Raw genomic sequence first — 24922 nt, 5'->3', positions numbered from 1 at the left:
TGAGACATCCAACCCCCACGCCCCCCCCCACCACATCACCCACGTGCATACACACCCTTCCCTCACTCCGTCCTTCTAATACGGTTATACATTTTGGCTAGATCAGTTTCTGTTCTATTATTTCTATTACTGTGAGAATGTAAATCTTATTCAGAGCTGAATTAGGTGCATTAGTGTATCAATTTTTTTCCTGCACAATTTTTTTTTCCTGTGGAGTGAATAATTACATTGGTTTTTTTCCCACCTTAGTTTTCTATGTACTCAATCCAAAACTACCTCCCAATTGTCTGACTCCCCAGAAGTTAAAAGACATATCCTGTAGTCTATCCACTTCATCTTTCTGGGAAAAGCTCTAGAACGTTCTCATCTGCTCACATCTGGACTCTTAACCTCTACCCTTACACCCTCACTTCACAATCATTCTGGGCATCTCCTTTGCCATAATCTGTTTTCTTGGCTTAGTCCATTTTGGTGAAGCACATCTTCTAGTAGCTTCCTAGGAAATAATTTTCAATAACTGCGATATTTAAAAATGACTACTTGTAGTTTGGGGAAAAAATTCTAGCTGTAATTTTCTCTCAGAATTCATCCTTGACTTTTAGCTTCCTGTGTTGCTGTTTAGAAGTCTGACATTCAAGAGGCTCCTGGGTGGCTCAGTCAGTTAAGTATCTGACTCTTGGTTTCAGCTCGGGTCATGATCTCGCAGTTCGTAAGTTCAAGCCCCACATCAGGCTCTGCGCAATGAACCCGCTTGAGATTCTCTCTCTCTGTCTCTCTCTTTCTCTCTCTCTCTTCCCCTTCCCTGGTTTAGCTCTCTAAATAAATAAATTTTAAAAATTAAAAAAAAAGAAATCTGATGTTCAAATTCCAGGTTCTTTGATTTTGAATTTTTTTCTCTCCCTCTCTCTCTCAAAATAAATAAATAAACTTAAAATAAATTAAAAAAAAAGAAGTCTGATGTTCAAATTCCAGGTTCTTGGATTTCGAATTTTTTTCTTCCTGTAATTCTCCCTCAGTGTCCAGAAATGATAGTGCCTTGCTAGTGGGTGTATTTTGATCAAGCGTGCTAGAAATTCAATGGGTCCTTTCAAACTGCAAATTTATACCCAGGAGTCCTGAGAAAATGCTTAAATGGTTTTGTTATTGCTTCCTCTCCTCCGTTTTCTCTGTTCTCTAACTTTGCCGATTATTTGAATACTGGACCTCCTACACTGGTTCTCCAATTTTCTTATTTTTAGATCTCCTTTTTTTTTTTTTTTTTTTTTTTTGCTCTACTTTCTAAGAAATTTCAGTTCTGCCTTCTGACTCTACTATAAAAGTTTTCATTTCTGCTATTATGTTTTCAATTTCCAAAAGCTTTGTAGAATATTCCTTTTCTTCCTAGCATCCAATTCCGGTTCATGGTGGCAATTTCCTCCCTTACCTCTCTGAAGACATGAATGATCACTTTTTTGAACTTTTTCTTTTCCTAAGTATTTATTTCTTATACCTTACCTTCTCCGGTTTCTTCTGGGCCCTTCTATGTTACAGACTTTCTTCAAATATCCTTAGCAGCCCTAAGAATGGGAACAACCATTGTAAGAAAACCTGGGCGAAGGCTCTGTGCGCACAGCAGGCACTTACTTCTCTGTCCTGCCTTCACCACAGAATGAACCGGCTGGGCCATTTAATTTAAAAGGTCCCTGGGGTTGCTCAGACTCTCCAGAAAGACCCTGCCAGCCAGCCCCCTGCCTAGAGAGTAGAGGCCTTTCTGCCAGTGTTCTGGAGGCCAAGAGGGGGAGGAGGGAAGATAAATCGGATGGTGTGATTTAATAATCCTATTTTTCAGTGAGGTGTCCTGACACCCGGCGCACCCATGTCCCCTAACAGACTCTCTCGTCAGCTGTTAACCACTGCAGATGACTTGAGCTCCCTCTCACTCCACCTTCCAGAGATTACCTGTTGCCTCCAATTCCTGAGATTTGAGAGATTCTGTCACGTAAACAGGCTTGTTCCTCACATCTGCTAAATCTGTTACCTCACAACCCTCTGCGTCCAGCTTCTAAAATATTTTTGCTGCTGTCTCTTTTGTTTTCTCTATCCTTGCAGGTTGGGGCACTTCAAATAAAATCTTTCCTGTTGTGCTAATGCAATTTGTGGTGGAACCAAAATTAATTGCCTGTGTTCCATGGATTATCATTATTTGACACAGAAGTTCTTTTTCACACATGTGTGTATTTTCTAAAGTTTCTACCGTAACTATACTACTTGGTAATCAGAATATAAATTTACTCAGTAAAACCATCTACAGAAATGATACTGTCAATATATAAAGACGGTCAGCTGGGCTTGCCCCCCTTTGGGCCCTCCTCCAAATACCCATTTATGGATATATAAATAATGTGAAAGCTTAACTCTAAAAAGACAATGTTCCATTATACGATGATCACTATTCACAGTGAGACCCTGAAGTATGGCCACAGCCTACCAAGTCTTCTAAATCAGCTGCTATTTCAGTATAATTGTAACAGATGCTATCTTTCCTGTGACTATTTCTGAACTTCAAATGACCTATGAAGAGACCCTAGGGAATGAGTGCCTATCGAATCGCTCCTGGGAGAATTTCCTGAAAAGACCTCAAAAGCAAACCAGCATGCAAAATTAAAAAATAACAACAAATAATAAAATAATAAAAGGCACGCGTGCACACGTGTCCTGCTTTTGAGGCCACTGCAGGCCCCAGGGCTGACCTGAGTTCTAGTGAGTCTGGCTCAGCTCATTGGTAACCCATTAACGTTTCCCTCTATAAGAGAATTCGGTGCAAAATCTCCAAAATAAGAGTCTTTTAAGAAATAGGGATATGATAGACACGAGTATTCTCTCTTTCCGAGTGGTCGCTTTGTCCTGTTCACTAGAAGCACACTTTCTCAGGGCATTTTTCACATACTGCTTTAATTTGGAGTTAGCCGTGCTCCTGATTTACTCCCAACACTAGGCTGTAAGCCCTCTTGGGCAAAGTCTATGTCTGATTATGTTTACATTTTCACACAGCCCCTAGAATACCACCACACACAAAACAGAAGGCTAACATTAAATGTTCTCCCATTACAAGCAAGGGCACGTGACCAGCTTCCCCCCCACCCCCCAACATACCCACTGACCACAGCATCAGGTCAAGGAAGGAAAATAAAGAAAGGAGGAAGAGAAAGGAAGAGGTCAGGCATGCCCAGTGCATTCGAAGATTCAAAGAAAAAACAGTGAGGAAAATGCCACTGTATGTGGAAAAAGAAATCAAAACATATCAGAAGCCAGAAAGGGGTACCAGATTATTTCATATTATTCTGAAAGTACTACACGGTGCCCTAAGTATTGAAATTAGAAAGGAGAAGATTATTAAATTGTCATTATTTACACATGTGATCATGGTCTACTTAGAAAATTCAAAATAATCAGCTAAAATGTTACTGGAAACTATGCAAAAGGTTAGTTAAGAAAGCCAAGGACAATTATTTGTTCAATGAAGAAATATTAGCCAATAGAAAAATATAATGGAAAATGACACTGATCAAAATCGATAATGACAGCAATAACAGTAACAGTAATAGCTCACATGTGTGGAATGTTAATCCTCTGCAAAGCACCATGCTGTGCATTTTACTTTATTTCACTTCACCCTCACATCTCTATGAGGTATTACTCTTAGTACCTTTACTTCATAGAGGAGGAAACCGAGGCTGAAAGAATTTCAATAATCCGCCCAAGCCGTAGAACCAACTGGAGGTGCTATGCTCCCCATCGAGCCACACCCAAGGCTGACTTCAGAGCCCAAACGCACATCCTGTAGTAAATCTATGAAGAACGTAAAAACTTTAAGAAGCACCAACCCATGCGTTATTCCTTGATCCAGATTTGATACTGGAAAGATACCAATTCTCCTTAATGTACTCTATACATTCAATGCAACCCAAATGTAATACTCTAGTAAGATTCTTTTTTCCTTTTCTCACACTCTCTTTTTCCTACTCTCTTTTCCTTTACTCTATTTCAATCCTCCCGATAAGATGATCCTATAGTTTATCTGGAAAAATTAAGCATGCGAAAATCGCCAGGAGAATTGTGCAGAAGGGACTAGTGAGGGATCTTGTCCTACCAAACACTGAAAGATACACAAGCATGTGGGAGACGCTCAGGAAGAGGCAGATTGGTGCAACAGGTGAGGGCCTTCAGGAATAGAACCAAGTAGCCACGGACTGAAAATGTTGTATCATAGTGTTGCCCTGTTCAGTCAGATGGGCAAGGATGAAAAACCTGAAAACAGTTAATGTTGGTCAAGGTGAGGAGAAACTGTAGTTACTGGTTAATGGAAGCATAAATGGAAGAGTAATTTGTGTATACGTGTACTTAATTCCAACTCTCTGACCCTGTCATCTCATCGCTAAGAATGTGTTAAGCAAATAGATGCATAAATCATTTTGATTACAGCAAAATACTACAAGTAACCTAAATGTATAATAATAGAGGATGTATAATAACGTACAATGCATAATAATAATGTCCTCAAAATCCGGGGACATACTTACAGGTAACTTATTTAGAAGTAATCATGTAAGGGGTGCCTGGGTGGCTCAGTTGGTGAAGCGTCCGACTTAGGCTCAGGTCATGATCTCGAGGTGAGTTCAAGCCCCACATCAGGCTCTGTGCGGACAGACTGGAGCCTGAAGCCTGCTTCAGATTCTGTGTCTCCCTCTCTGCCCCTCCCCCCACTCGTGCTCTCTCTCTGTCTCTCAAAAATAAATAAAAAAAAGTTTTAAAAAATTTAAAAATAAAGTAATCATTTAGGGGGCACCTGGGTAGTTAAGTCATTGAAGCGTCTGACTCTTGGTTTTGGCTCTGGTCATGATCTCACAGTTTTTGAGTTCGAGCCACCCATCGGGCTCCACGCTGACAGTGTGGAGCCTGCTTAGGATTCTCTCTCTCCCTTTCTCTCTACCCCTCCCCTGCTCGCTCACTCTCTCTCTCAAGATAAATAAATTTAAAAATATTAAAATAAAAAAATCATTTTAAAGTATGGAATGTATCTAAAGTATGGAATGTATCTATTTAAGGACATAAAAAGATATATATTATCAAAAAGATAGAAACATAGCCTGGGGCACCTGGCTGGCTCAAATGGTACAGCATGAGACTCTTGATCTCAGGGTTGTGAGTTCAAGTCCCACATTGGATGCAAAGCCTACTTTAAAGACAAAACAAAACAAAAAACAACAATAGTAAAAAAAAGAAAAAAAAGAAAGAAAGAAACACAGATCCTACGGGGTGTCTGGTTGGCTCAGTCAGTAGAGCATGTGACTCTGGATCACAGGGTTGTAAGTTCCCACCCCATGTTGGGTGCAGACATGACTTAAAAATGAGAAAAAATGTAGAAAATCTTCAAAGAAATAAGAAAAGTAAAAATAGCCTGAATATAATCCCATAAAGAACATTATATATCTACATATCCCACTGAAGATAAATGCATAGTGAGAGATCAAATGGACACAAATAAAAATAAAGCTAAGTGTTCACTGGATACTTACATCATGGACCAAAAACACGTTAAGCACTTTGTATTCAATCTCCTCGTACCTTCACCGTTACACTTAAGGACATCTCTTAAGTGACGAAGAAAAAAACTTAGAGAAATTAGCAACTTTTTTCCAGATCACACAAATGATTAGTGGTGAAGTCAAAATGGAGCCCAAGACATCCCCACTGTGCTATGGCGCCTCCGCGTTCAGCCCAGTGCTGGTGATGGCTGTCACTGACAGGAGGGTTTGGGACGTCATCGCTTCTTCATTTCCCTCTATGTTGTTTCAATTTTCTGTCATGAACATGTATCATACTTAGAGACATGGGAACAAAGAACAAACAAAAAAAAAGAAATCAAAGGTGACTCCATAGGCAGATGGAGATGAACACATTTCAAGGAATTAAGGAGGAAAAAGATGAGGGAGAGACGGAAAGTATACTGAGTGATTTAAAAAAAATGGCAGAAACACCTATAAAATAGTCAATCAATGATGCAAGCACACGTTGGTGAGACGGGGAGACTGAAGGGACCCCACGGAAAACTGCTTTTTTTTGGCTCTTTTTCCTGTTTTTATTCTTGCTGGGACCTACACCCTTGCCTTCCACACGCCTCACAGAACAGATAATGTATGTCCTCGTTGCAGAGAAGTCAATAATCTCTTTGGATTCTTCCGGCACGGTGGGTAACATCTAAGGAGTGACCAGGCAGGGTCGTCATGAATGTTTTCCAAGACCACTGAGTCACCGAGACCCCTGGCCCCAGGGCATACCTGACTTACAGAGGACACCTAAATACTTGTCTTTGTTCCCAGATGCCTGCCAAGACACGTGCTCTGGACCACCATCCTCGACAAAAAGCCCAGGTCCCAAGCAAGGATGAGGCTCGCTCTCCTCTCTTTTCCTTTTCGAGTCTCCCAGACACTCTATCTGCACTCTACGTCCTCGGTAAACTCGGCTCTCACTTCCTCTTGGCTTGAGTTTGATTTCCACTCTGCACGAAGCCAAGGACTATGTTGGCTGGTCCTGCAGGATCCACTCTAGGTCCGAGACCCCAGGGAGCCTGCATCATTAGCACATCCCTTAGGGAGGGTGTTTTAGCAATATGCTACCAAAAACGAAAACACGTGTGTCCCTTCCTCCCAGAAATCTCAGCCCCAGGAAATTGTCCGAAAGACATAAGGAGGCAAATATATACAAGGACTGCATAACTTTCTGCCCTCTGCTATTTGAAATGTGGCGCAGTGACAAGAGCTCGGAGTTTGCAGTTAAGCCTACCTGGGTCTGAACTCTTGTTCTGCACTTTACTGGCTGTGACCTTGAGCAAGTTAGTCAACCCCTCTGAGCCTCAGTTTATCTCTAAAATGACAATCAGAACACACGCCTCCCAGGATTGCTGTGGGGATTAAATGAGATACAATAGAGCACCGTGTCTGAACTATTAACAAAGCACTCCTTCTTCTTCTTCTCACCATTCACTAATATGTAGAACTTAGAATGAATACAGAAACTTTAATAAGAACTCTAAAATAAATCATACAGCTTGGTAATTTCTGCATTATTCTGCATCAGAGAATCATGAAACATTAAACTTAGCTTTTAAGACCGTTCAGTAGTAAACCTATGTTATGATACTTTGACACTTTCTCAATCTCAATTAGCAGTAAACCAATTAACAAAACTTTCCTACACTACAGTGAGTCACATTTTTCTTCCTTCTTCCCTAATCCCTGGTGTGTTGTAAGGGTGATTGAGTATCTAATTACTTCTTAATTGAATGCACATATTATACATTTTTCACTAGTTCAAGCTTAATGCCTTCAGTCCAGAAATCAGAGTCAATGAAATTAAGTTGAATTGGGATTTGGGCAACTATTATAATGAGAGAAGGTTTGTATTACGTCTAATTATAAGTAAATGTGGATTTTAGCATTATTTCCTATGGAAATATTTCAGGTACAGGAATGTGCCATAAATGACTAATTTAGATGATTAATAACATTGTTATTCTTATTTACAATCTTTTATTCCTCATTACAGTGATTTTATTGCCGGGACCCACTAAATATAATCATTCGTTAAAGAAAAGATACCATTAGAGAATCATTAGTTGTACCAAAATCAGAACGAACATTCACATCTGTGAAAAACTAGATGAGTTTCTCTGCAGCATAAAAGCTACAGGAATTCTCACATGCTGCAAACAGAAGAAAAACATAAATCTTGGAATCTAATCAGTTACATTAATAAAAAACATTTATTTATGGTAAACCGTAAAAATATTACTATCAAAATGGCATTCCAAATTCAGTTAATACTTTACAGAGAGACTATTTCATGAGGTTTTGTTTTTTTTTTTCATTTTTGCATTACAGAAGAGTAAAACAAAGTCTGAAATGGATATTCTCCAACAACAAAGGTTGGTTTGCTTGTTTCTAGATACAGGGAGCAACCATCTGAAATAACTGAGTTGAAGATCTCTTCAGGTAGACGACTAGATTGAGTAACTTTTTAAGGTCCAATTCAACACCATGCTTCCAAGATGTCCTAAAAAGATTTACTGTAGACAAGCCCTAAAGACCTTTATGAGTTTCTAACCACTGAAAGTACAACAAGAATTCAAAAATTTTGAAGGGAACTAAAAAAGCACTGTAATGGAAAAGAGAAGCCATCCAAAACCAATGTGGTTTTCTTGCTTTAACAATAAATTTGAGAATGTGTTAGCTACCTAGTGGCAAATTTCTTGATTGGAGAAACCTCCACATTATCTAACAAACATATATGTATTTCTTCCCAAGATATTGGGTATTGTCTAGATCATTTTAGCTTTGTATATTATCAAAACAAGTTTTATTTGGAATGTTTACTTAATTAAAACTGAAGTATCTCCCCAAATAAGGCAAACCTATATTCATATACACACACCCCTAAGGTCTATGCGGTTAAAAAAAACAACTTTTTATGGCACATTTTTATTAAAAATATTTTAAAATATATTGTCTCTCACCCTTTTGAGCATCACGTCAATATCTATCTTTCTCTTACGTGGTTTCTTCTCTAACTTATCCTTTTCCCTTTTTTGGGAGATGGCCTCTGTCCCTAATATAGAGGTCTGGGGTACGTTTCTCCACGCTATCATGCCATAATTCTTTCCTCATCCTCCTGCCATTTCATTTTCATGCTGAGATTTCAGATTCCCTAGGTTTTGCTATATGTAAGCAATTTGCTATATACATTCATCAGGACTGTGACTATTACATAACGAAATGAAACTATTAAAAAGAGGACTTCAGTCATTCTGTCCTGTTTCCATATCCCCTTGATAACTGTCAACACCTAGCAATGTAGCACTAGATCTAATTCAGATAAGTTTCCCAAGGCACATTTTCAAAAGACTCTGCACCTTAATAATAGATGCCAATAATAGAACCTTTCATTATGGATGGCGAGAACAAACTACAATACCACCCAACTCCAATGGCAGATGACGCCAATTTGTCACAGCATTCCCTCCCACTAGGCTCACAAGCGGATTCAGTCTCCTTTTCAACCAATCACAGCTGACACAGAAGTTTGAGGGCTCCACATGATCCAGGTCTTTGATCTTTACAAATCTTCCTTTAATAATCCTATGCAGAAGAGAGCGGAATGCTCTTGCGACGGTCTAGGTAAGGGATGAGGCTAACTTCATGGGGTGTGAGGTTGGGAAAGGGGACACAGACATAGATTGGGGAGCTATCAGAAGGCAAATCTGCAGAACTGGATGATCAATTGGAAATGTGAGATGAGGTGAGGAAGAGAGGTGTCAGGTATAACAGGTTTCTAAGAAAACTGGAAGAGAGCCAGGTCTTTGGAGAAAGATCATAAATTCACTCTTGTGTATAGTGAGGTTAAGATGTCTTTGACATATCCGAAAGAAAAGTCATACAGAGAGCTGGGCATTCAATTCTGGATCCAATTCAACTCTAGAACTTAATAGAGAGACCTGGTCTTGGACTATAAATGCATGGGTCATCTGCATTGGGTGGCCACAGAAACTGCAGGTCTCGGTAAGAGCATGCGTCACAGGCTGGACTGTGAGGACTCCCAACAGTAAGCGGCCTCCCTGAAGGTCCATTCGAGGGCTGAGCTTTTATGCTTCCCTCGTTCTGGGATGATTGCTTTCCTAAGTCTCTGTAAACTTCATGATGAAAAAGAAAAACTCAAGAGAGTGGACAGCAGATAAATGAGGAGAAAATTGAAATGAGAGCCTCTTTAAAAATACAGTTTTCTTAAGAAGTCTCAAAGTGGGAAAATGGAGTCAAAAAATTGATTTGGGGAAATTACCAAAAACGAGCACCCATGATGTAAAAGGCATAATAGAACATGTTTAGATAAGGTAACCTGGTCTCAGTAATTTTTCACTGGAAAATATATTCTCTAGATTTAAAATCATGAACCCCACCACCCTTAAGGTATCAGAATATAAGAATGTTCAACATACAAGTTGGCCCACGATTGCCAAATATTCTCTTATCTTTCCCCCAAACCCAATCTTGTTTTAATTCATGGCGGGGGGGGGGGGATTAAATCATTCCCCAATTGTTATCCACAATAAATAAATAAATAAATAAATAAATAAATAAATAAATAAATAAATAAATAAAACATTTCTAAAACATAAAAAGAAGAAAAGGATAAATACGGAAGCAGGGATTATTTTCCTTGTTGAGTAATCTTGAAGAAATGCTGATATAGCTTTGATGTTTTTCATTCTTGGGTTAATAACAATTTTTATATCACATAATCAAAACATAATAGATAGGTTGAGCACCCTTGATATTTTGGCCTTTTCCTGAAATTATTTTGAAATCCTTTAGGAAATCCATTCCATTTTCAAGAAATTCTATATGATATAGTAAATAGAAAACAGCTATATCCAGCGAGTTTTTCATTTCCACCCTAATGCTGTGCATCAAGTTAAATTATTAGAGTGAGGAAAAGTCCAAGGTGTACTGACTGAAAATATGGCTTTGAGCTTTCCATTTGTCCTAGAAGGATAATAGCTTTTACCTACTTGGTCATTCAGAGTTGACACTCTCCCTTCCCCACATAGCCCCTCCTTTCCTATAATGCCTTATCCTTTTCCAACCTGTAACTCCTCTTAGGTTATAAAAGAGAACTGATATGAAACTGATGCTTGTGATAGCATTATTAAAGCTAAAAAGACAACATTATTAGTTGAAAAAGTATATGTGGGGAAGAGCTCAACACAGTTCAGGATAGCTTCAAAGACCCAGAGAGAAAAATGAGAGCAAGTCTGACAAAGGGATCATTCAAAGTCATTTGGTTAATAACCCCTCTTTTTTCTTCTTTTTTGTTTTACTTTTTTCCCTAATTGGAAGCATACTTATATTTTTCCCCATTTCAAGGGTGGGGGGTAGGAAACAATTTAAAGAGCCTTGTGGCACTGGTTTTACAGAAAATAAATAATATAATTAAGTACAGCTACCGTAAACGTGTGCAGCTTAACAATATTTGAGTCACTGGGAAATAAGCAAGTCTTTAAATAGCCAGAAAAGCTTTAAATAATGGGCTAATGCTTTGTGAAACAAACAGGCAAATAATCATCTCATCAGAACATAAGTACCAGTACTGAGATACCAAGAACAAAAGTAAACTGTCTTGGGGCGCCTGGGTGGCACAGTCGGTTAAGCGTCCGACTTCAGCCAGGTCACGATCTCGCGGTCCGGGAGTTCGAGCCCCGAGTCAGGCTCTGGGCTGATGGCTCAGAGCCTGGAGCCTGTTTCCGATTCTGTGTCTCCCTCTCTCTCTGCCCCTCCCCCATTCATGCTCTGTCTCTCTCTGTCCCAAAAATAAATAAACGTTGAAAAAAAAAATTTTTTTTAAATAAAAAAAAAAAAAAGTAAACTGTCTTTTTTCTGTCTTTGCACAGCTTTTACGAACTGTATACTATTTTGTACACATGTGTTGTATGGATATTTTATACCAATGTTATTGTGAATGACTATGAAGCATTGACGATTTTCTTCTCTCTCTTTTTTTGCAATGGCTTTTAAACTTTGTAGCTATCTAACTGCATAACTTATAAAGAAATACTTATTTTGTATTTTTACCTTGTATAGATTTTTATATATGTATCAAATGAACAAATGCCAAATAAAAAGAGAATGGAAAAAAAAAAAGTGAACTGGACCCAAACTTTGGTCTTGTTTTTTGTTTGTTATTACACAGAGATGGTTATCATACAGAAAATTCAATGTGTAAAGGATCATTTCATGTCCACTGGCTCCCAGAAACCTGAACTAGCACTGCAAAACTAAAGAATTTCCAGCACCTGGATGAGTTATAACCTAGTTCTTTAAACAAGTATAAAACCATAGTTCATACTTCTTAAATGGTAATATAAAAAGTCACAGATTATTCATGGAATAATAAGTCTTGGTTATCAAAGCTCTCCAGATGTCTAGCCATGTCATACAAAAAAAAAAAAAAAAAAGTCATTTTAAGTCCAAAAACTAAAGTTATTTTAGTAAGACATAGCTAAAATAAATCTGAATTATTTTAAACATTTTTTAGAGAACTACCAGAATTTTTTTTTTCCTTTTCAGTTCCAAGAGCTTAAATGAAACATTCATGCATTAAATTCAAAGTCTGACTGTCAAATCATTCCACTTTAATAAAAATTTGAATTACCGCCCTTAGGGCATTATTAAATATCAAATAAAAAGCACACATCCATAAGTTTGATTTCCCAATATAATTTTATGTAGAACTATGACTAGATTTGTGTTACACATTTCAAGATAAAAGGGTCAAAAATATATTCATGGAAGGATGAAGTCAGAGCTGCAGTTGCCTTTGCAAGAATTCCTACACCATTCTAAGGAATTTGCGGGAAAGTGACACCCTTTAAGTAATCTTGGCCACAAAGATGAGGACACAAATCCACCCTCCTTTTAAAATGCCCAGGTCATAAGTGATTTAAAGCCTTGAAAATTTATTCTTTACCTTCCTACCATATAAGGAATACGAAGTATCTGAAATACACATAATCTCATCAACAACATTTTGGTCTGCGTGCCACGTGTGGGGGAGACAGAAAAGAGCGACGGTTATTTAGATCTTTACAGAAAGGCAACTCTGGCCTAGGACTAGATATGGATCAAAAATTCAAGGTAATAATCTGATTTCATAAAAAGTGTCATTTATAGTTACTGATATTCACAGAGTACACTAAAACCTAGACTGGAGAAATCAATAAATTCATGTTCACCCAACCTCACTGCACCTCCTGCCCACCCCTCCTACTGTGTTGCTCCTGTGAACCCACCGTCCCTCCCTTCTCTCTGCTCCAATCTCCCACCTTCCCTCCTGCTCTCAAGCCTCCTGGCTGCAGCCCCATTCTTCCTTAAATAACAAAGGCAAGTCAGGGAAACTCAAAAGCTACAACCCACCACCTCCTTCTCCCTTCCTATAATAGCCCAGAAAGTGTCCACTCTCGTAACAAAGCAGTATCGACATTTGCTTAGGATTTCATCCCTCTTCGTTTTCAGTAGTCTCTGCACCCAACGTGGCGCCTGCACTCAAGGCCCCCAGATCAAGAGTCGCATGCACTTCCAACTGAGCCAGCCAGGCACCCCAGATTTCTTCCCCTTTCAACTCCTCAGAGACCTCACAGCTAGGATCAGCCTCTCTGAGACATGCCATTTTCATCGCCTCCCATCTCCTGGCTCATTACTCCAACATACAGACAGCTGCTAGTATTGTGTGTGTGTGTGTGTATGTTTAAGAAGGAAGTGTCCCTCAATCCCTTCTGCTGCGGGGGGGTTCCACTCTACTCCCAGCCCAGCTCAACAAGAGCTGCCATCACAAGACAACTCCCCCTCCTCCCTTCCCACTCAACTCGGGCCTGCCTGAGCAACACACATCCCTCCCTCAGCACGCCACCCGCCCCCCCCCCCCACCGCCAGTGTGGGGATGCTCTCTGACCTCTGCCGCGCAGTGGGTAAGAAGAAGGGCTCTGCCAGTCAGGCTGCCCAGGTCCAATTTCCAGCTCTGCCACTCAGGAACTGCATTATTTTAGCCAGTGATCTAATTTCTCTGTGCTTCAGGAACTTATTTATAAGGCCACCTGTTAAATTTTAGGAGCACTTAATGAGATGATCCCATGTAGCATCAGAACACTATACACATACACATACATATACATATACATAATCTCCATGCCAATGACGACCATACTCAGTTCAGACCTCCTTTCTGATACCCACTCTCGAAACTCTAGTACCTGCATGAGGGGTCCACTACTGTGACTGACAGACCGTCTCTCATTCAACGAGCTCCAACTCCACTGTCTTTCCGACCCAGAGTCTGCTCTGGCTTTCCTGCCATCATTCAATGGCACTTCATCCACACAAGTTTCTAAAGCCCCCAATTCCCAGAAGCTATCTTTGGCTATTTCCATCTCCTTCCACCATCATCCAATTTATCAACTAAGTATCACTTTCAATGTTTATTTAACACACTTTAACTTTTCCGCATCTCCACTGCTCCTATCCTAGTAGCCAAGACTCTGTGTCTTTCACCTCGGCTACCCAGCAGACTTCTAAAATATCTCCCTCCCCCTCCCCCTCCCCCTTAGCCCACTATGACCCGATCTGTTCATTCCCCAGCTACTGTGATCTATTGAAAACACACATGAGGTCCAGCCACTCCCCTGAGTAAAAGTCTTCATGGGTTCTCAGCACATCAACAGCAAAATAAAGATGCCTTCATGTGGCAGCCAGAGGCCTCGGGGCCTCCGAGATAAGAGCTCTGCCCCTTTGATTCCTACACGCCAGATGTACAGGGTCTCCCTTTGTACCTCAACGCATCAAATTCTCACCTCCTCCACAGGGAGCAGCCCCTCAGGGCCTTTGCAAGAGATATTCCGTCTATCTGAAATCTCCTTCACTGCATTTTCTTCTTCTTCTCATTCATGGATTCATTATAAGCTGTAACTGTATGTTTTTGAAGTATTTGTTTTTCCTCTGTCAGGCTCCCCACATGAGATTCTAAGTTTCATGAGAACAGAGACGTGTTCTTCTGACCTTTGGATACCCAGAACCCTCACATAGTAGGTGCTCGATAATGATTTTTGAGCAAATGTATTTTAATTCTTTAGTTCCTCCATTGTAAGGCTTAGCTTAAAGCACTCTTGGGTTTTTCTCCCTTGTTTCCATATATGGATTACTCTAAGTCCCCACTCGTTCCTACGAAAGCACCTTTGCCTGGTTGGCCCTCACCATCTCCAAAATCAGAAGGGGAAGAACTGTACTGGCTAAGCAATGGAGAGTCAGTGAATGACTGGAATGTGGCTGGCTGATACACGCTATGCGTAGTTCTAAAGAATTTCCAGGGGCACCTGGGTGGCCCTGTTGATTAAACATCCTATTCTTGATTTTGGCCCAGGTCATGATCTCACAGTTCAGGTCGTGAGTTCAAACCCCGTATGGGGCTCTGTGCTAACAGCACGGGGCCTGCTTGAGATTCTCTCTCTCCCTCTTTCTCTGCCCCTACCCTACTCACGAGCACTCTCTCTCTCTCTCTCTCTCTCTCTCTCACTCTCAAAATAAACATTTTTAGAAAAGAAAAAATTTCTAATTTGCCAATAGATATTCAAGACACAAAGTATTATATGTCATGATGATTCAAGGTAAAAAGGAGATGCTTCAACTCTTAAAACCTTGAATCTAACAGAGAAAAAATAAGAAATACATAGCTAACTGGAAGAAAGAATGTGAACTGAGAGGCACAATTTAAGGGAGAAGCAGAGAATTCGTGCTGAGAACAGTATTTGAGTTGGGCCTGCAGGGGTGGGAAAGAATGTATGAGCAAAGCACATTCACATAACAAAAAAGACAGTCTGGACAGAACACTAGGAATATGTGGTATAGAGAGAGAGGCAAGAAAAACGGATGGGGAAACACGTGGACAAAACGATCACCTTTTAAAATTCCAACGTCCACTGTCTAGCTTGTGAGACCGTGAGCTTCTCGAGGCTACAGATTTCTACTGACCTGGGACTCCCACACACCGTTCCACCCGCACAGTATGTGAGCTCACACTCTCCACGGAAGCAGTGGTTGGCCAGCTCAGGGAACTGACCTCTGTATGCACTCTTAGGCAATGCACAAGGTAAAGAAATAATCCAGCATATATACAGCCATTTATGTATATTTGAGCTTTCCCGTGTCTGTGACGTTTTATCCTGTTAGCTCTATGGGGATAAGGCATACACATATTGAATTCGGTATGTTAAAATGCAGAGATTATGTTTTAGACAATAAAGGAACGTACCACATTCACGTAACTGACAAGTGTTTCTTGATCTATCAAATAAAAACACTTGCACAGGTCAAGGGTTTTAATGCGTGCCAGATCTGCCCTCACCTACCCCGATAAATAAGATCGAATCTGCATTAGACAAGGGTCAACTCTGAGGCTCACACACTCCTCCAGTGGCCTCCTTTGTGTTCCTCAGTCATCAGGAGGTGACTGCTGCCGTTTCAAGGCTACAGCATAGCGAGCGCTTAAAAAGGACTTAACCTCTTTACCTGGAGTAAAGAGGGGCTGCCTCTCTGCCTCGAGGCTCCTTATCTCATGAAGGTCAACATTAAAGCAAAACGAGAATTAAAGGCTGCTCTGGTGGGAAAACAGAAGGATGGCAGATTCTTTCTCAACACTGCGTGAAATTTTTAAAGCCACCTGATTTGTAATTAACAGCGCTTGCGAACGTGTCATCCGTTTTATCAAAATCAAGTGCACTCACGCTGCTAAATTATCAGCATCACCATGAGAATAACTCTGGCATGGCAGCTTCACGTAACTGTGTGCCCTCTTTCCCTTAATCCGCACATACCCAGATGAAGGCAGTCTCGTTCCTGTTCTCGTTGGCTACTGAAATGCAGCTCTAATGACTCTGTCACTAAGTGGCTGAGTGGGTCTAAAATTGTCTCCCAAAATCCCGTCACAGCCTTCCACAAGTTCAGCCCCCTTGACGTGTGTCCTCAGCCTTCGAAATTCTTCGATCTGAAAATAAAAAGAGCAACACAAGCTGATTATTTGCTAGACATTTCATAAATGACTTCAAATATGCATACATTGTAAGAGTTTTAAAAAATAAAATTAAAGTTGATCTTCAGGAAGAGCAAAACCGTCTTAAGTCTTCCAGACCTGAGGAAGGCATCAGACACAAGTGGCACCCAAGCAACGAAGCCCGGACAAGAGGAGACACCGAAGTCTCCAGACAACCCCAACAGCCACAGAACCCTGCTGGACTCATTCATGAGAGAATGATACACACCTCCCCAAGAGCTTGTATGATAAGACAAGGCAAACAAATGAATGAGTGTTCTTAAATGCTTCCCAAGTACAGCTTTCATTAATGGATTCTGGTCCTGCTGTATCCCGATTAGATAGATCCTGATTAGATGCTGCATTTATCAGATGGAGGTTTCCTTTATCACAAGACTCCCTCTGCCGCTCTTCCAGCCTTCTGGAGCGCACAAGCCCAGTGAATACCTCCGACTGTCCAAAACCGTAAGCCCAACTTCCCCCCCTTAGCAATATCGATTTTCAAGTGCATCTCCCTTTCTCAGGTGGCTTCCCCAGATCCCATGGATTCTCATTCCACAGGAAGGAAGAGATCCCCAGTGTCTCAAGGATCAGCGAATCCAACTTGCCAGGTCTCCATCTCCCAAGAACCCACTCGCTGCCGGGACCCGCCAAACACTAGTGAAGCAAGAAGCGAACGTGATGAACATTCACCAGGCTCATTCGCATTCGTTGATTTAGCTACAGGACTCATCACCTGAAGTTCTTCTGCTTAAATGTCGCACAGTCACAGGACACGTTCTTTGCCCCTTCCACAAAAGGAGAAACTGAACAGTTAAGAAAGTTTCCACGTTAGGCAGGTCTGACAAGTCCCAGTCAGCCTGCTCTTCTCCTGGCTTCACTGCCACCTCTTCAGGATTCTCATCACTCAGGGGTGCTTGGGTGGCTCTGCTGGGTAAGCATCTGACTCCTGATTTCAGCTCAGTTCATGATCTCACAGTTTGTGAGTTTGAGCCCCGCAGCAGGCTCTGCACTGACAGTGTGGAAGCTGCTTAGGATTCTCTCTCCCTCTCTCTGCCTCTTCCCTACTCATTCTCATTGTCTCATTCTCTCTCTCTCTCTCAAAATAAATACATAAAACTTAAAAAAAGGTTTTTAAAAAGAAGTTCTAATCAACTCAGTATAACCTGTACCCTCCATATTCCCGGATGTGGAACAAATGTGCTTTCAAGAGCACTGATTCACCGAAAGTTCACCAGGAAAACAGGGCTTTGTCTACAAATGTTCTTCATACAGCAGAGCCACAGGATTCTGCCATTTGTGAGCTACAATGAAATGCAGGAGATCAACTGATTCAGGGGTTCTAATAAAAGTCTAGAAACCGCAAGAGATTTTGGAGGGCCCATGAAACCCCTGGATGACATGCAAATGTTTACATGTGCCTTTCCTAAGAAGAGGTTCCCAGACTCCAAAAGAGGTAAGTCTCACAGGATTCTAATATTCCCACCACTCCTATATACGTCGGGAAACGGAGCACAGGGACGAGTAAGTAGCTTGTTAGATTCGAACCCAAGTTAGAAATCCAAGGTCTTATTTTCTCAGCATTCCAAACGATGTCCCTAGATGGGAGAAGGCTGACCCGCCTGCTACTGTCCTGTTGTCTGCTTTTTTGGAACACCTGTGTGCTGCACTTGCACAGCAGTGCCAGTGAGACGAGCAAGTGGCTGTTTAGTCTACACGGTGGTTTCTCACTAGACTTCCCTGGGATCTCAGGCTGAGAATACGGGCGGCACCTATTGCTTACTGCATCTGGAAAACTTCTAGAAGCAAGGCTGAGTGCGAATCCCGTCATCGTCCGTGGAGTGTGCTTTGACTTCGAGTTTGTCACGGAGCAGAAAGGAACCCAGTCGAGCTTCTTCAAGAAGGCGACCATGGAGGTGAAGGCAGTTGGGTTCTGCGTCCAAAGCCCCATTCACCCCCCGGCTTTGACCCCTAAGACCCCCAATGACCCGATCAGGTCACCTCTTTAGGCTTCAGTTTCCACGTGTGTATAAGCGTGATGATGGCAGTGCTTGCGAGGACGGTCCAAGGAGTGAGATAATTCACGACAATCACTCAGCATACGTCTAGCACGCAGACGTGCTCGGCAGCTACTAGCGCAACTTCTTGTGAAGTCAAACCTTTAGCATCCTGAGATAAATATTTAGCTACAACTTGATAGGTAAAAAGCAGACTGGAGGTCAGAAGCCAACTGACTGAGAAAACAGAAAGGGCTCCCTTCTTGCATTCACTTTGATGTGTCAACCCCACATAAGGGCCGCGTCTAGAATCTTCATACCATGCACCGGGTCACTGAGGAGCGACAGACTAGAAACTGTACTGCGTACACATATTTTAGGAAATGCTTCTTTTTGGATTGACCTTGAGGCTTATGTTAAAACTAGGTTAATTTTATATTTACATATTCAGAGCTGACAATAAATCTTTCAAGCCCCAGACCTCAGCCTGAAGCAAATTCAGTGAAAACAGCTTCTTCTCGAACAGATGAGCTGAATCCACAGCGAGCCAGCCTCAAATCACTGCATTCTTGGAGAGAACTATTTCACAAGAAACGTGTTTCTCTGATCATAGGCAACACTTTGAAGACTTCAAACGTCAACAGAGATGGAGGGAAAAACATGTCCTTCTGAAATGCCAATTTTTCTGAAGTAATCCCCCCCCCCCCCCCCCCCCCCGCAAAACCTTTAGTCACTTCAAATGGTTTCAAGACCATACCGGGTTATCTCCCAGTGAAAAGACAGCCATTGAGAAACCAGCAGAATAATATTTTCAGGATAAAAGTCTGCAATGAAATTCAAATGTCAGGGCAGTACAGAGACTTTCACTGTCACACGTATCAGTAGGGATGATTTCGTTGATTTTTAATACTACTCTACTTAAACATGGTTGTTTTTAACCAATTTAAGAGAGACAGAGACACAGAAAGAGAGAGAGAGAGAGAGGGACAACAGAGACCCAAGCTTCAGGGAGAAATCCTCATCTCCTGAAGGTAGCAGAGTTGAACAGCGACTGGTCTCTGAACCAGGAGTGCACTCTACTTAGCCTAAAGCATTTACTCCAACCTTCAGTGACTCATGAACCAGATTATTCACTCAAAGTTCAGCTTTAAAACTGCATTCTTTAGGAGTGCATTTAAAGTGCTAATTTACATGGCTTCAGGTTTGGCACTAACTGTTTTTAAAAGTTCCCAAGTTTCTATAAATACCCTCTACCAGACTTCTTTTGACTTACATCTCTGTTATCATGTTAAAAGAGAAAAATAACACATAAAAGTCAATGTTCTCATATTATTTTATCATCAGGTAATGGCAATAAACGAATTAGAGTAATGTAACTCCTTATGGCAGCCATCAAAAGCAAGTCAAAAGCAGGCTGTACTTAAACACCCCATATACACTTCTATATCCTGGGATTATATGTTATATGTCATTTATAGGATTCTCCAGCTTTCGTGTACTCAGACTTGTTTTCGTTTATTTCATTTTCTTCAACCCACTATCTCACTTTTTTCTAAAGCCATTGCTCCCTCTTTTTTACTAACTTCTCATCCATAAACCAACTCATCTGTCTTTGACTCCTTAATCTGATCTAATTTTCCTAAGAGCTTAGAGAAGAGAATATCCTCTCCCCAGTAACAATGATGTCAACTTTCCCTTATTCCAATCCTCAGTCCTGGTCTCTGTCACTGTCTTCCCATCTTTGCTTGAAGACAGTTACTGATGAGCTACGCATACACAAACATCATCAAAATTGCAGTCCAGACATGTACAGACATTGCTCTGAAGAAGATATACCAATGGCTAACAGACACATGAAAAAATGCCCAACATCACTCATTATCAGGGAAATACAAATCAAAACCACAGTGAGATACCACCTGTCAGATGGCTAAAAATAACAACTCCGGAAACAACAGATGTTGGAGACAATGCAGAGAAAGGGGAACCCTACAGAAAACAGTATGGAGGTTCCTCAAAAAGTTAAAAACAGAACTACCCAATGACCCAGCAATTGCACTACTAGGTATTTATCCCAAGGATACAAAAATGCTGATTCGAAGGGGCACACGCACCGCAATGTTCCAATGTTTACAGTAGCACTATCGACAATAGCCAAATCACGGAAAGAGCCCAAATATCCATCAACTAATAAATAGATGAATGGATAAAGATGTGATATATATATATATATATATATATATATATATATATATATATATATACATACATACATACAATGGAATATTACTCAGCCATCAAAAGGAATGAAATTTTGCCACCTGCAACAACATGGATGGAACTAGAGTGTATTATGCTAAGCAAAATAAGTAAGTCAGAGGAAGACGAATACCATATGATTTCACTCATATGTGGAATTTTAAGAAACAAAAGAGATGAACACAGGGAAAGGGAAGAAAATAAAATAAGATAAAAACAGAGAGGGAAGCAAACCATAAGAGACTGTTATGTATAAAGAAGAAACTGAGGGCTGCTGGAGGGTGACGGATGGGCTAAATGGGTGATGGGCATTGAGGAGGGCACTTGTTGGGATGAGCACTGGGTGTTATATGGAAGTGACGAATCACTAAATTCTACTCCTGAAACCAATACTACCCTATATGCTATATGGTAACTAACTTGAATATAAATAAACTCTTGGAAGATAATTAATTAATTAATAAAATGCCAAGCTGATCATGTTATGCAAGGAGTTATAACTGTTTACCTCTTTGACTCTGTTCGAGGTAAGGAACCTCCAAAAGGAAGTATTGTGTTGTTCATTATTCTGTTCTCACTCTTTCTTTTGTAATGAATCTTCAAAAAATATTAGTTGGATGAATAAATGGCTGGTGACTTTAAAAAAAAAAAAGAACTATAGTCTAGAGTTCATGACCACCACTATACTATCTGAATTAATTTCATCTATTTAGATTTTTTTTTTTATTGTGACTATCAGAAGTTTTAATCTTACATATGTGGCTCATACGGTGTTTCCACTGGATACTCAATACTTACCTTCGAAACTCCACATTCCGGTGTTAGAGTGCTGTTCTAAATTACACATGGAGGTAAATACAAGTAGCCAAGAAACAGGGGTTCTCAAAGTGTGCTTCCTGGAAGAAGTTCCTACCCCAGTCATACTGAATCAGAAACTCTGTGGGGCCCAGCAATCTGTGTTCTTTTTTTTGTTTGTTTGTTTACTCGTTTGGGGGGGGAGGGAGGGACTGAGAGAAGGGGGCAAAGGATTTGAAGTGGGCTCTGTGCTGACAGCAACAAGCCCAGTGTGGGGCTCGAACTCATGAATCACAAGATCATGACCTGAGCTGAAGTCCAACGCTCAACTGACTGAGCCACCCAGGAGCCCCCCAGCAATCTGTGTTCTAACAAGCCCACAAGTTTGAGAATCATGGATACAGAAGAAAATTTACAACAAATATTCCAAATGATTTGGAAAAAAAATTTTCTGAGAGAGAGAGAGAGAGAGGTAGAGAGCGCACACATGCAAGCACATGAGCAGGGGAGGGGCAGAAGGAGGGAGAAAGAGGATCTTAAGTGGCCTCCACGACTACATGGGGCTCTATCTCACAACCGTGAAATCATAACCTGAGCCAAAGTCAAGAGTCAGATGTTTAACTGGCTGAGCCACTCCGGTGCCCCTGAAATGATTTTCAAACATGACCAGGCCATGGTCCCACAGCAACTTGGTTTTTAGGGTTAACAGCACCTCAAAACCCATGTGGAGCACACGGAAAGAGGGGCCCTGCTCCTGCCGCTGAGTCCTGGATATAGTAACACCCCCTTGGTCACCCAGGACGAGGTGGGCTCCCAGGTCCCACTGGCTAAGCACACATCATGACCTGACCCGGGCTGCTGGGGCTAGAAGAGTCCTGCTTTCCAACCTCTAAGAAACATGGAATGGGGAAGGATGAAGAGGAAGGAAAATGGAGAAGAAAAGAAAATTAAAAGTGGTTTTCCAAGTTCTAACAAGACAAATATCCACCTAGTGAAGAACAATAAGCACATTATATTCCTTTGCTTCACTGGGATCACGTAACGTTGAAAGAGATAAAAACAAAGACAGGCACATCTAACTTGAGAAAGCAGATAAATTAACAAATAGGAACAGATGAGTAAGAGGAAACAGAAGAGAGAAAAAAGGCAAAGGAGAGTAAAACTTTATCAGTCATCTGCGTGTGTGTGCGTGCACATACTTGTACACATGCCATTATATCAAAATAACCACATTTTATCAACCCTGAGTGTTGTTCACATTTTAATGTCTCTGGAAATCAGGTTGTGTCTGAAAATTCTGTTGACAGACTTGATGAAATCTGGTTATTTTTTATTCCATTCTTGGAATCTCATCTCCAAACACAATAATTCAGCTGGAAAAAAATTTTCCTGTAGCATCCTAATGCTTAGACCACTGTTTATTGAAAAGTAATTTAACAGTTATGGATCATAGCAAAATAAAAGAAAATTACACTCATTCAAATCCATCCAATAGCATGCTTTTTCCCCCTAGCATATGCTATGCTAACCAAGAATAATATGAACAAATTCAACTAAGCAGAGGCTCCCAGATCCATACTCTAGAATTCTGAGTACTTAGAAGGGCGAAAATGCTCCAGGATAGGCTTAACTGTCAACTCTCCATCAGCAAACAGAAGATGACTCCTCCTTAAATCCAGCTGCTGTGCATTTCATTAAAAGGTATGATGATTTAGAGCTTTTTCTTTAATGTGGCTAGTGCAGACATTATTGTCCTATGGCAGGTGGTTTATTTCAAGATACCCATTATTTCCGTAATAATACCCAGCAGCTTAATTTTACACATTAACCTTGGCATCTAAAAGTAAACATTTCTTCCTCAATACAGTTTTATATTTCTCAATATAGTCAGCTATGCAAAGACTCTATCTACTATTTGCTGTTCCCTTTGTTATTTTATATACAATCCCTCCCCTTTTCTCTGTTCCTCTTTAAGGGCAATAATGATACGAGAGGTCTCAATTCTTCTTGGTCTAAATTTTAGAACTACATCTCTCCCTCTAGTTCCTCTCATTTTTATTGCCCTCTCTAGACCTTTTCCATTTTTGCTCTGCTTTCTCTGAAATTCTAAGAGCAGCAACAGTGAAACATTCAAGTCAACCGACAGACTAATTTATATCGTCCCAAAATTATGATTTTTTCCAAAATCACTCTAAAATGCATTCTAGGGGCGCCTGGGTGGCGCAGTCGGTTAAGCGTCCGACTTCAGCCAGGTCACGATCTCGCGGTCCGTGAGTTCGAGCCCCGCGTCAGGCTCTGGGCTGATGGCTCAGAGCCTGGAGCCTGTTTCCGATTCTGTGTCTCCCTCTCTCTCTGCCCCTCCCCCGTTCATGCTCTGTCTCTCTCTGTCCCAAAAATAAATAAAAAAAACGTTGAAAAAAAAATTATAAAATGCATTCTAATATGTGTATGTGTGCATTTTAAATATAATTTTTGTCAAATTGGTTTCCACAGAACACCCAGTACTCATCCCAACAGGTGCCCTCCACCCTGCCCATCACCCACTTTCCCCTCGCCCCCACCCCCCACCCTCGTCAACCCTCTGTCTCTTCTCAGTATCCAATTGTCTCTTACAGTTTGCCTCCCTCCCTCTCTGTAACTTTGTTTTTCCCCTTCCCCTCCCCCATGGTCTCCTGTTAAGTTTCTCAAGATCCACATAGGAGTGAAAACATACGGTATCTGTCTTTCTCTGCCTGACTCATTTCACTTAGCATAATACCCTCCAGTTCCATCCATGTTGCTGCAAATGGCCAGATTTCATTCTTTCTCATTGCCAAGTAGTATTCCGTTGTATATATAAACCACATTAAAATGCATTCTAATATGCGTATGTGTGCATTTTAACACTGCTGCCCTCTGGACAGATGCTAGCATGGAGCTTTGTGCAAATAGTACCTAAATCTTTTCTTAAAAAGCTACATGTTTCTGATTCTGTGTCTCCCTCTCTCTCTCTGCCCCTCCCCCGTTCATGCTCTGTCTCTCTCTGTCCCGAAAATAAATAAACGTTGAAAAAAAAATTTAAAAAAAAAAAAAAAAAAAAAAAGGGGCGCCTGGGTGGCGCAGTCGGTTAAGCGTCCGACTTCAGCCAGGTCACGATCTTGCGGTCCATGAGTTCGAGCCCCGCGTCGGGCTCTGGGCTGATGGCTCAGAGCCTGGAGCCTGTTTCTGAT

The 24922-nt window shown here is 41.0% G+C and overlaps 1 protein-coding gene across 1 annotated transcript in view; it reads right to left on the bottom strand.

Moving 5' to 3' along the window:
- The window catches only part of CA8 (carbonic anhydrase 8), an 80646-nt gene that overhangs the window by 4839 nt on the left and 50885 nt on the right, over positions 1–24922 (bottom strand). The window contains exon 8 of the mRNA XM_045455154.1: positions 16448–16617. Coding sequence (XP_045311110.1) covers positions 16483–16617 — 135 coding nt within the window. The 3' untranslated portion in view covers positions 16448–16482. The remainder of the gene's footprint in view (positions 1–16447; positions 16618–24922) is intronic.

This window comes from Leopardus geoffroyi, chromosome C3 (assembly GCF_018350155.1).
Source record: "Leopardus geoffroyi isolate Oge1 chromosome C3, O.geoffroyi_Oge1_pat1.0, whole genome shotgun sequence".
NCBI lineage: Eukaryota > Metazoa > Chordata > Mammalia > Carnivora > Felidae > Leopardus > Leopardus geoffroyi.
The sequence above is the reverse complement of the archived record's forward strand: the minus strand, read 5'-3'. Positions and strand labels throughout refer to the sequence as shown.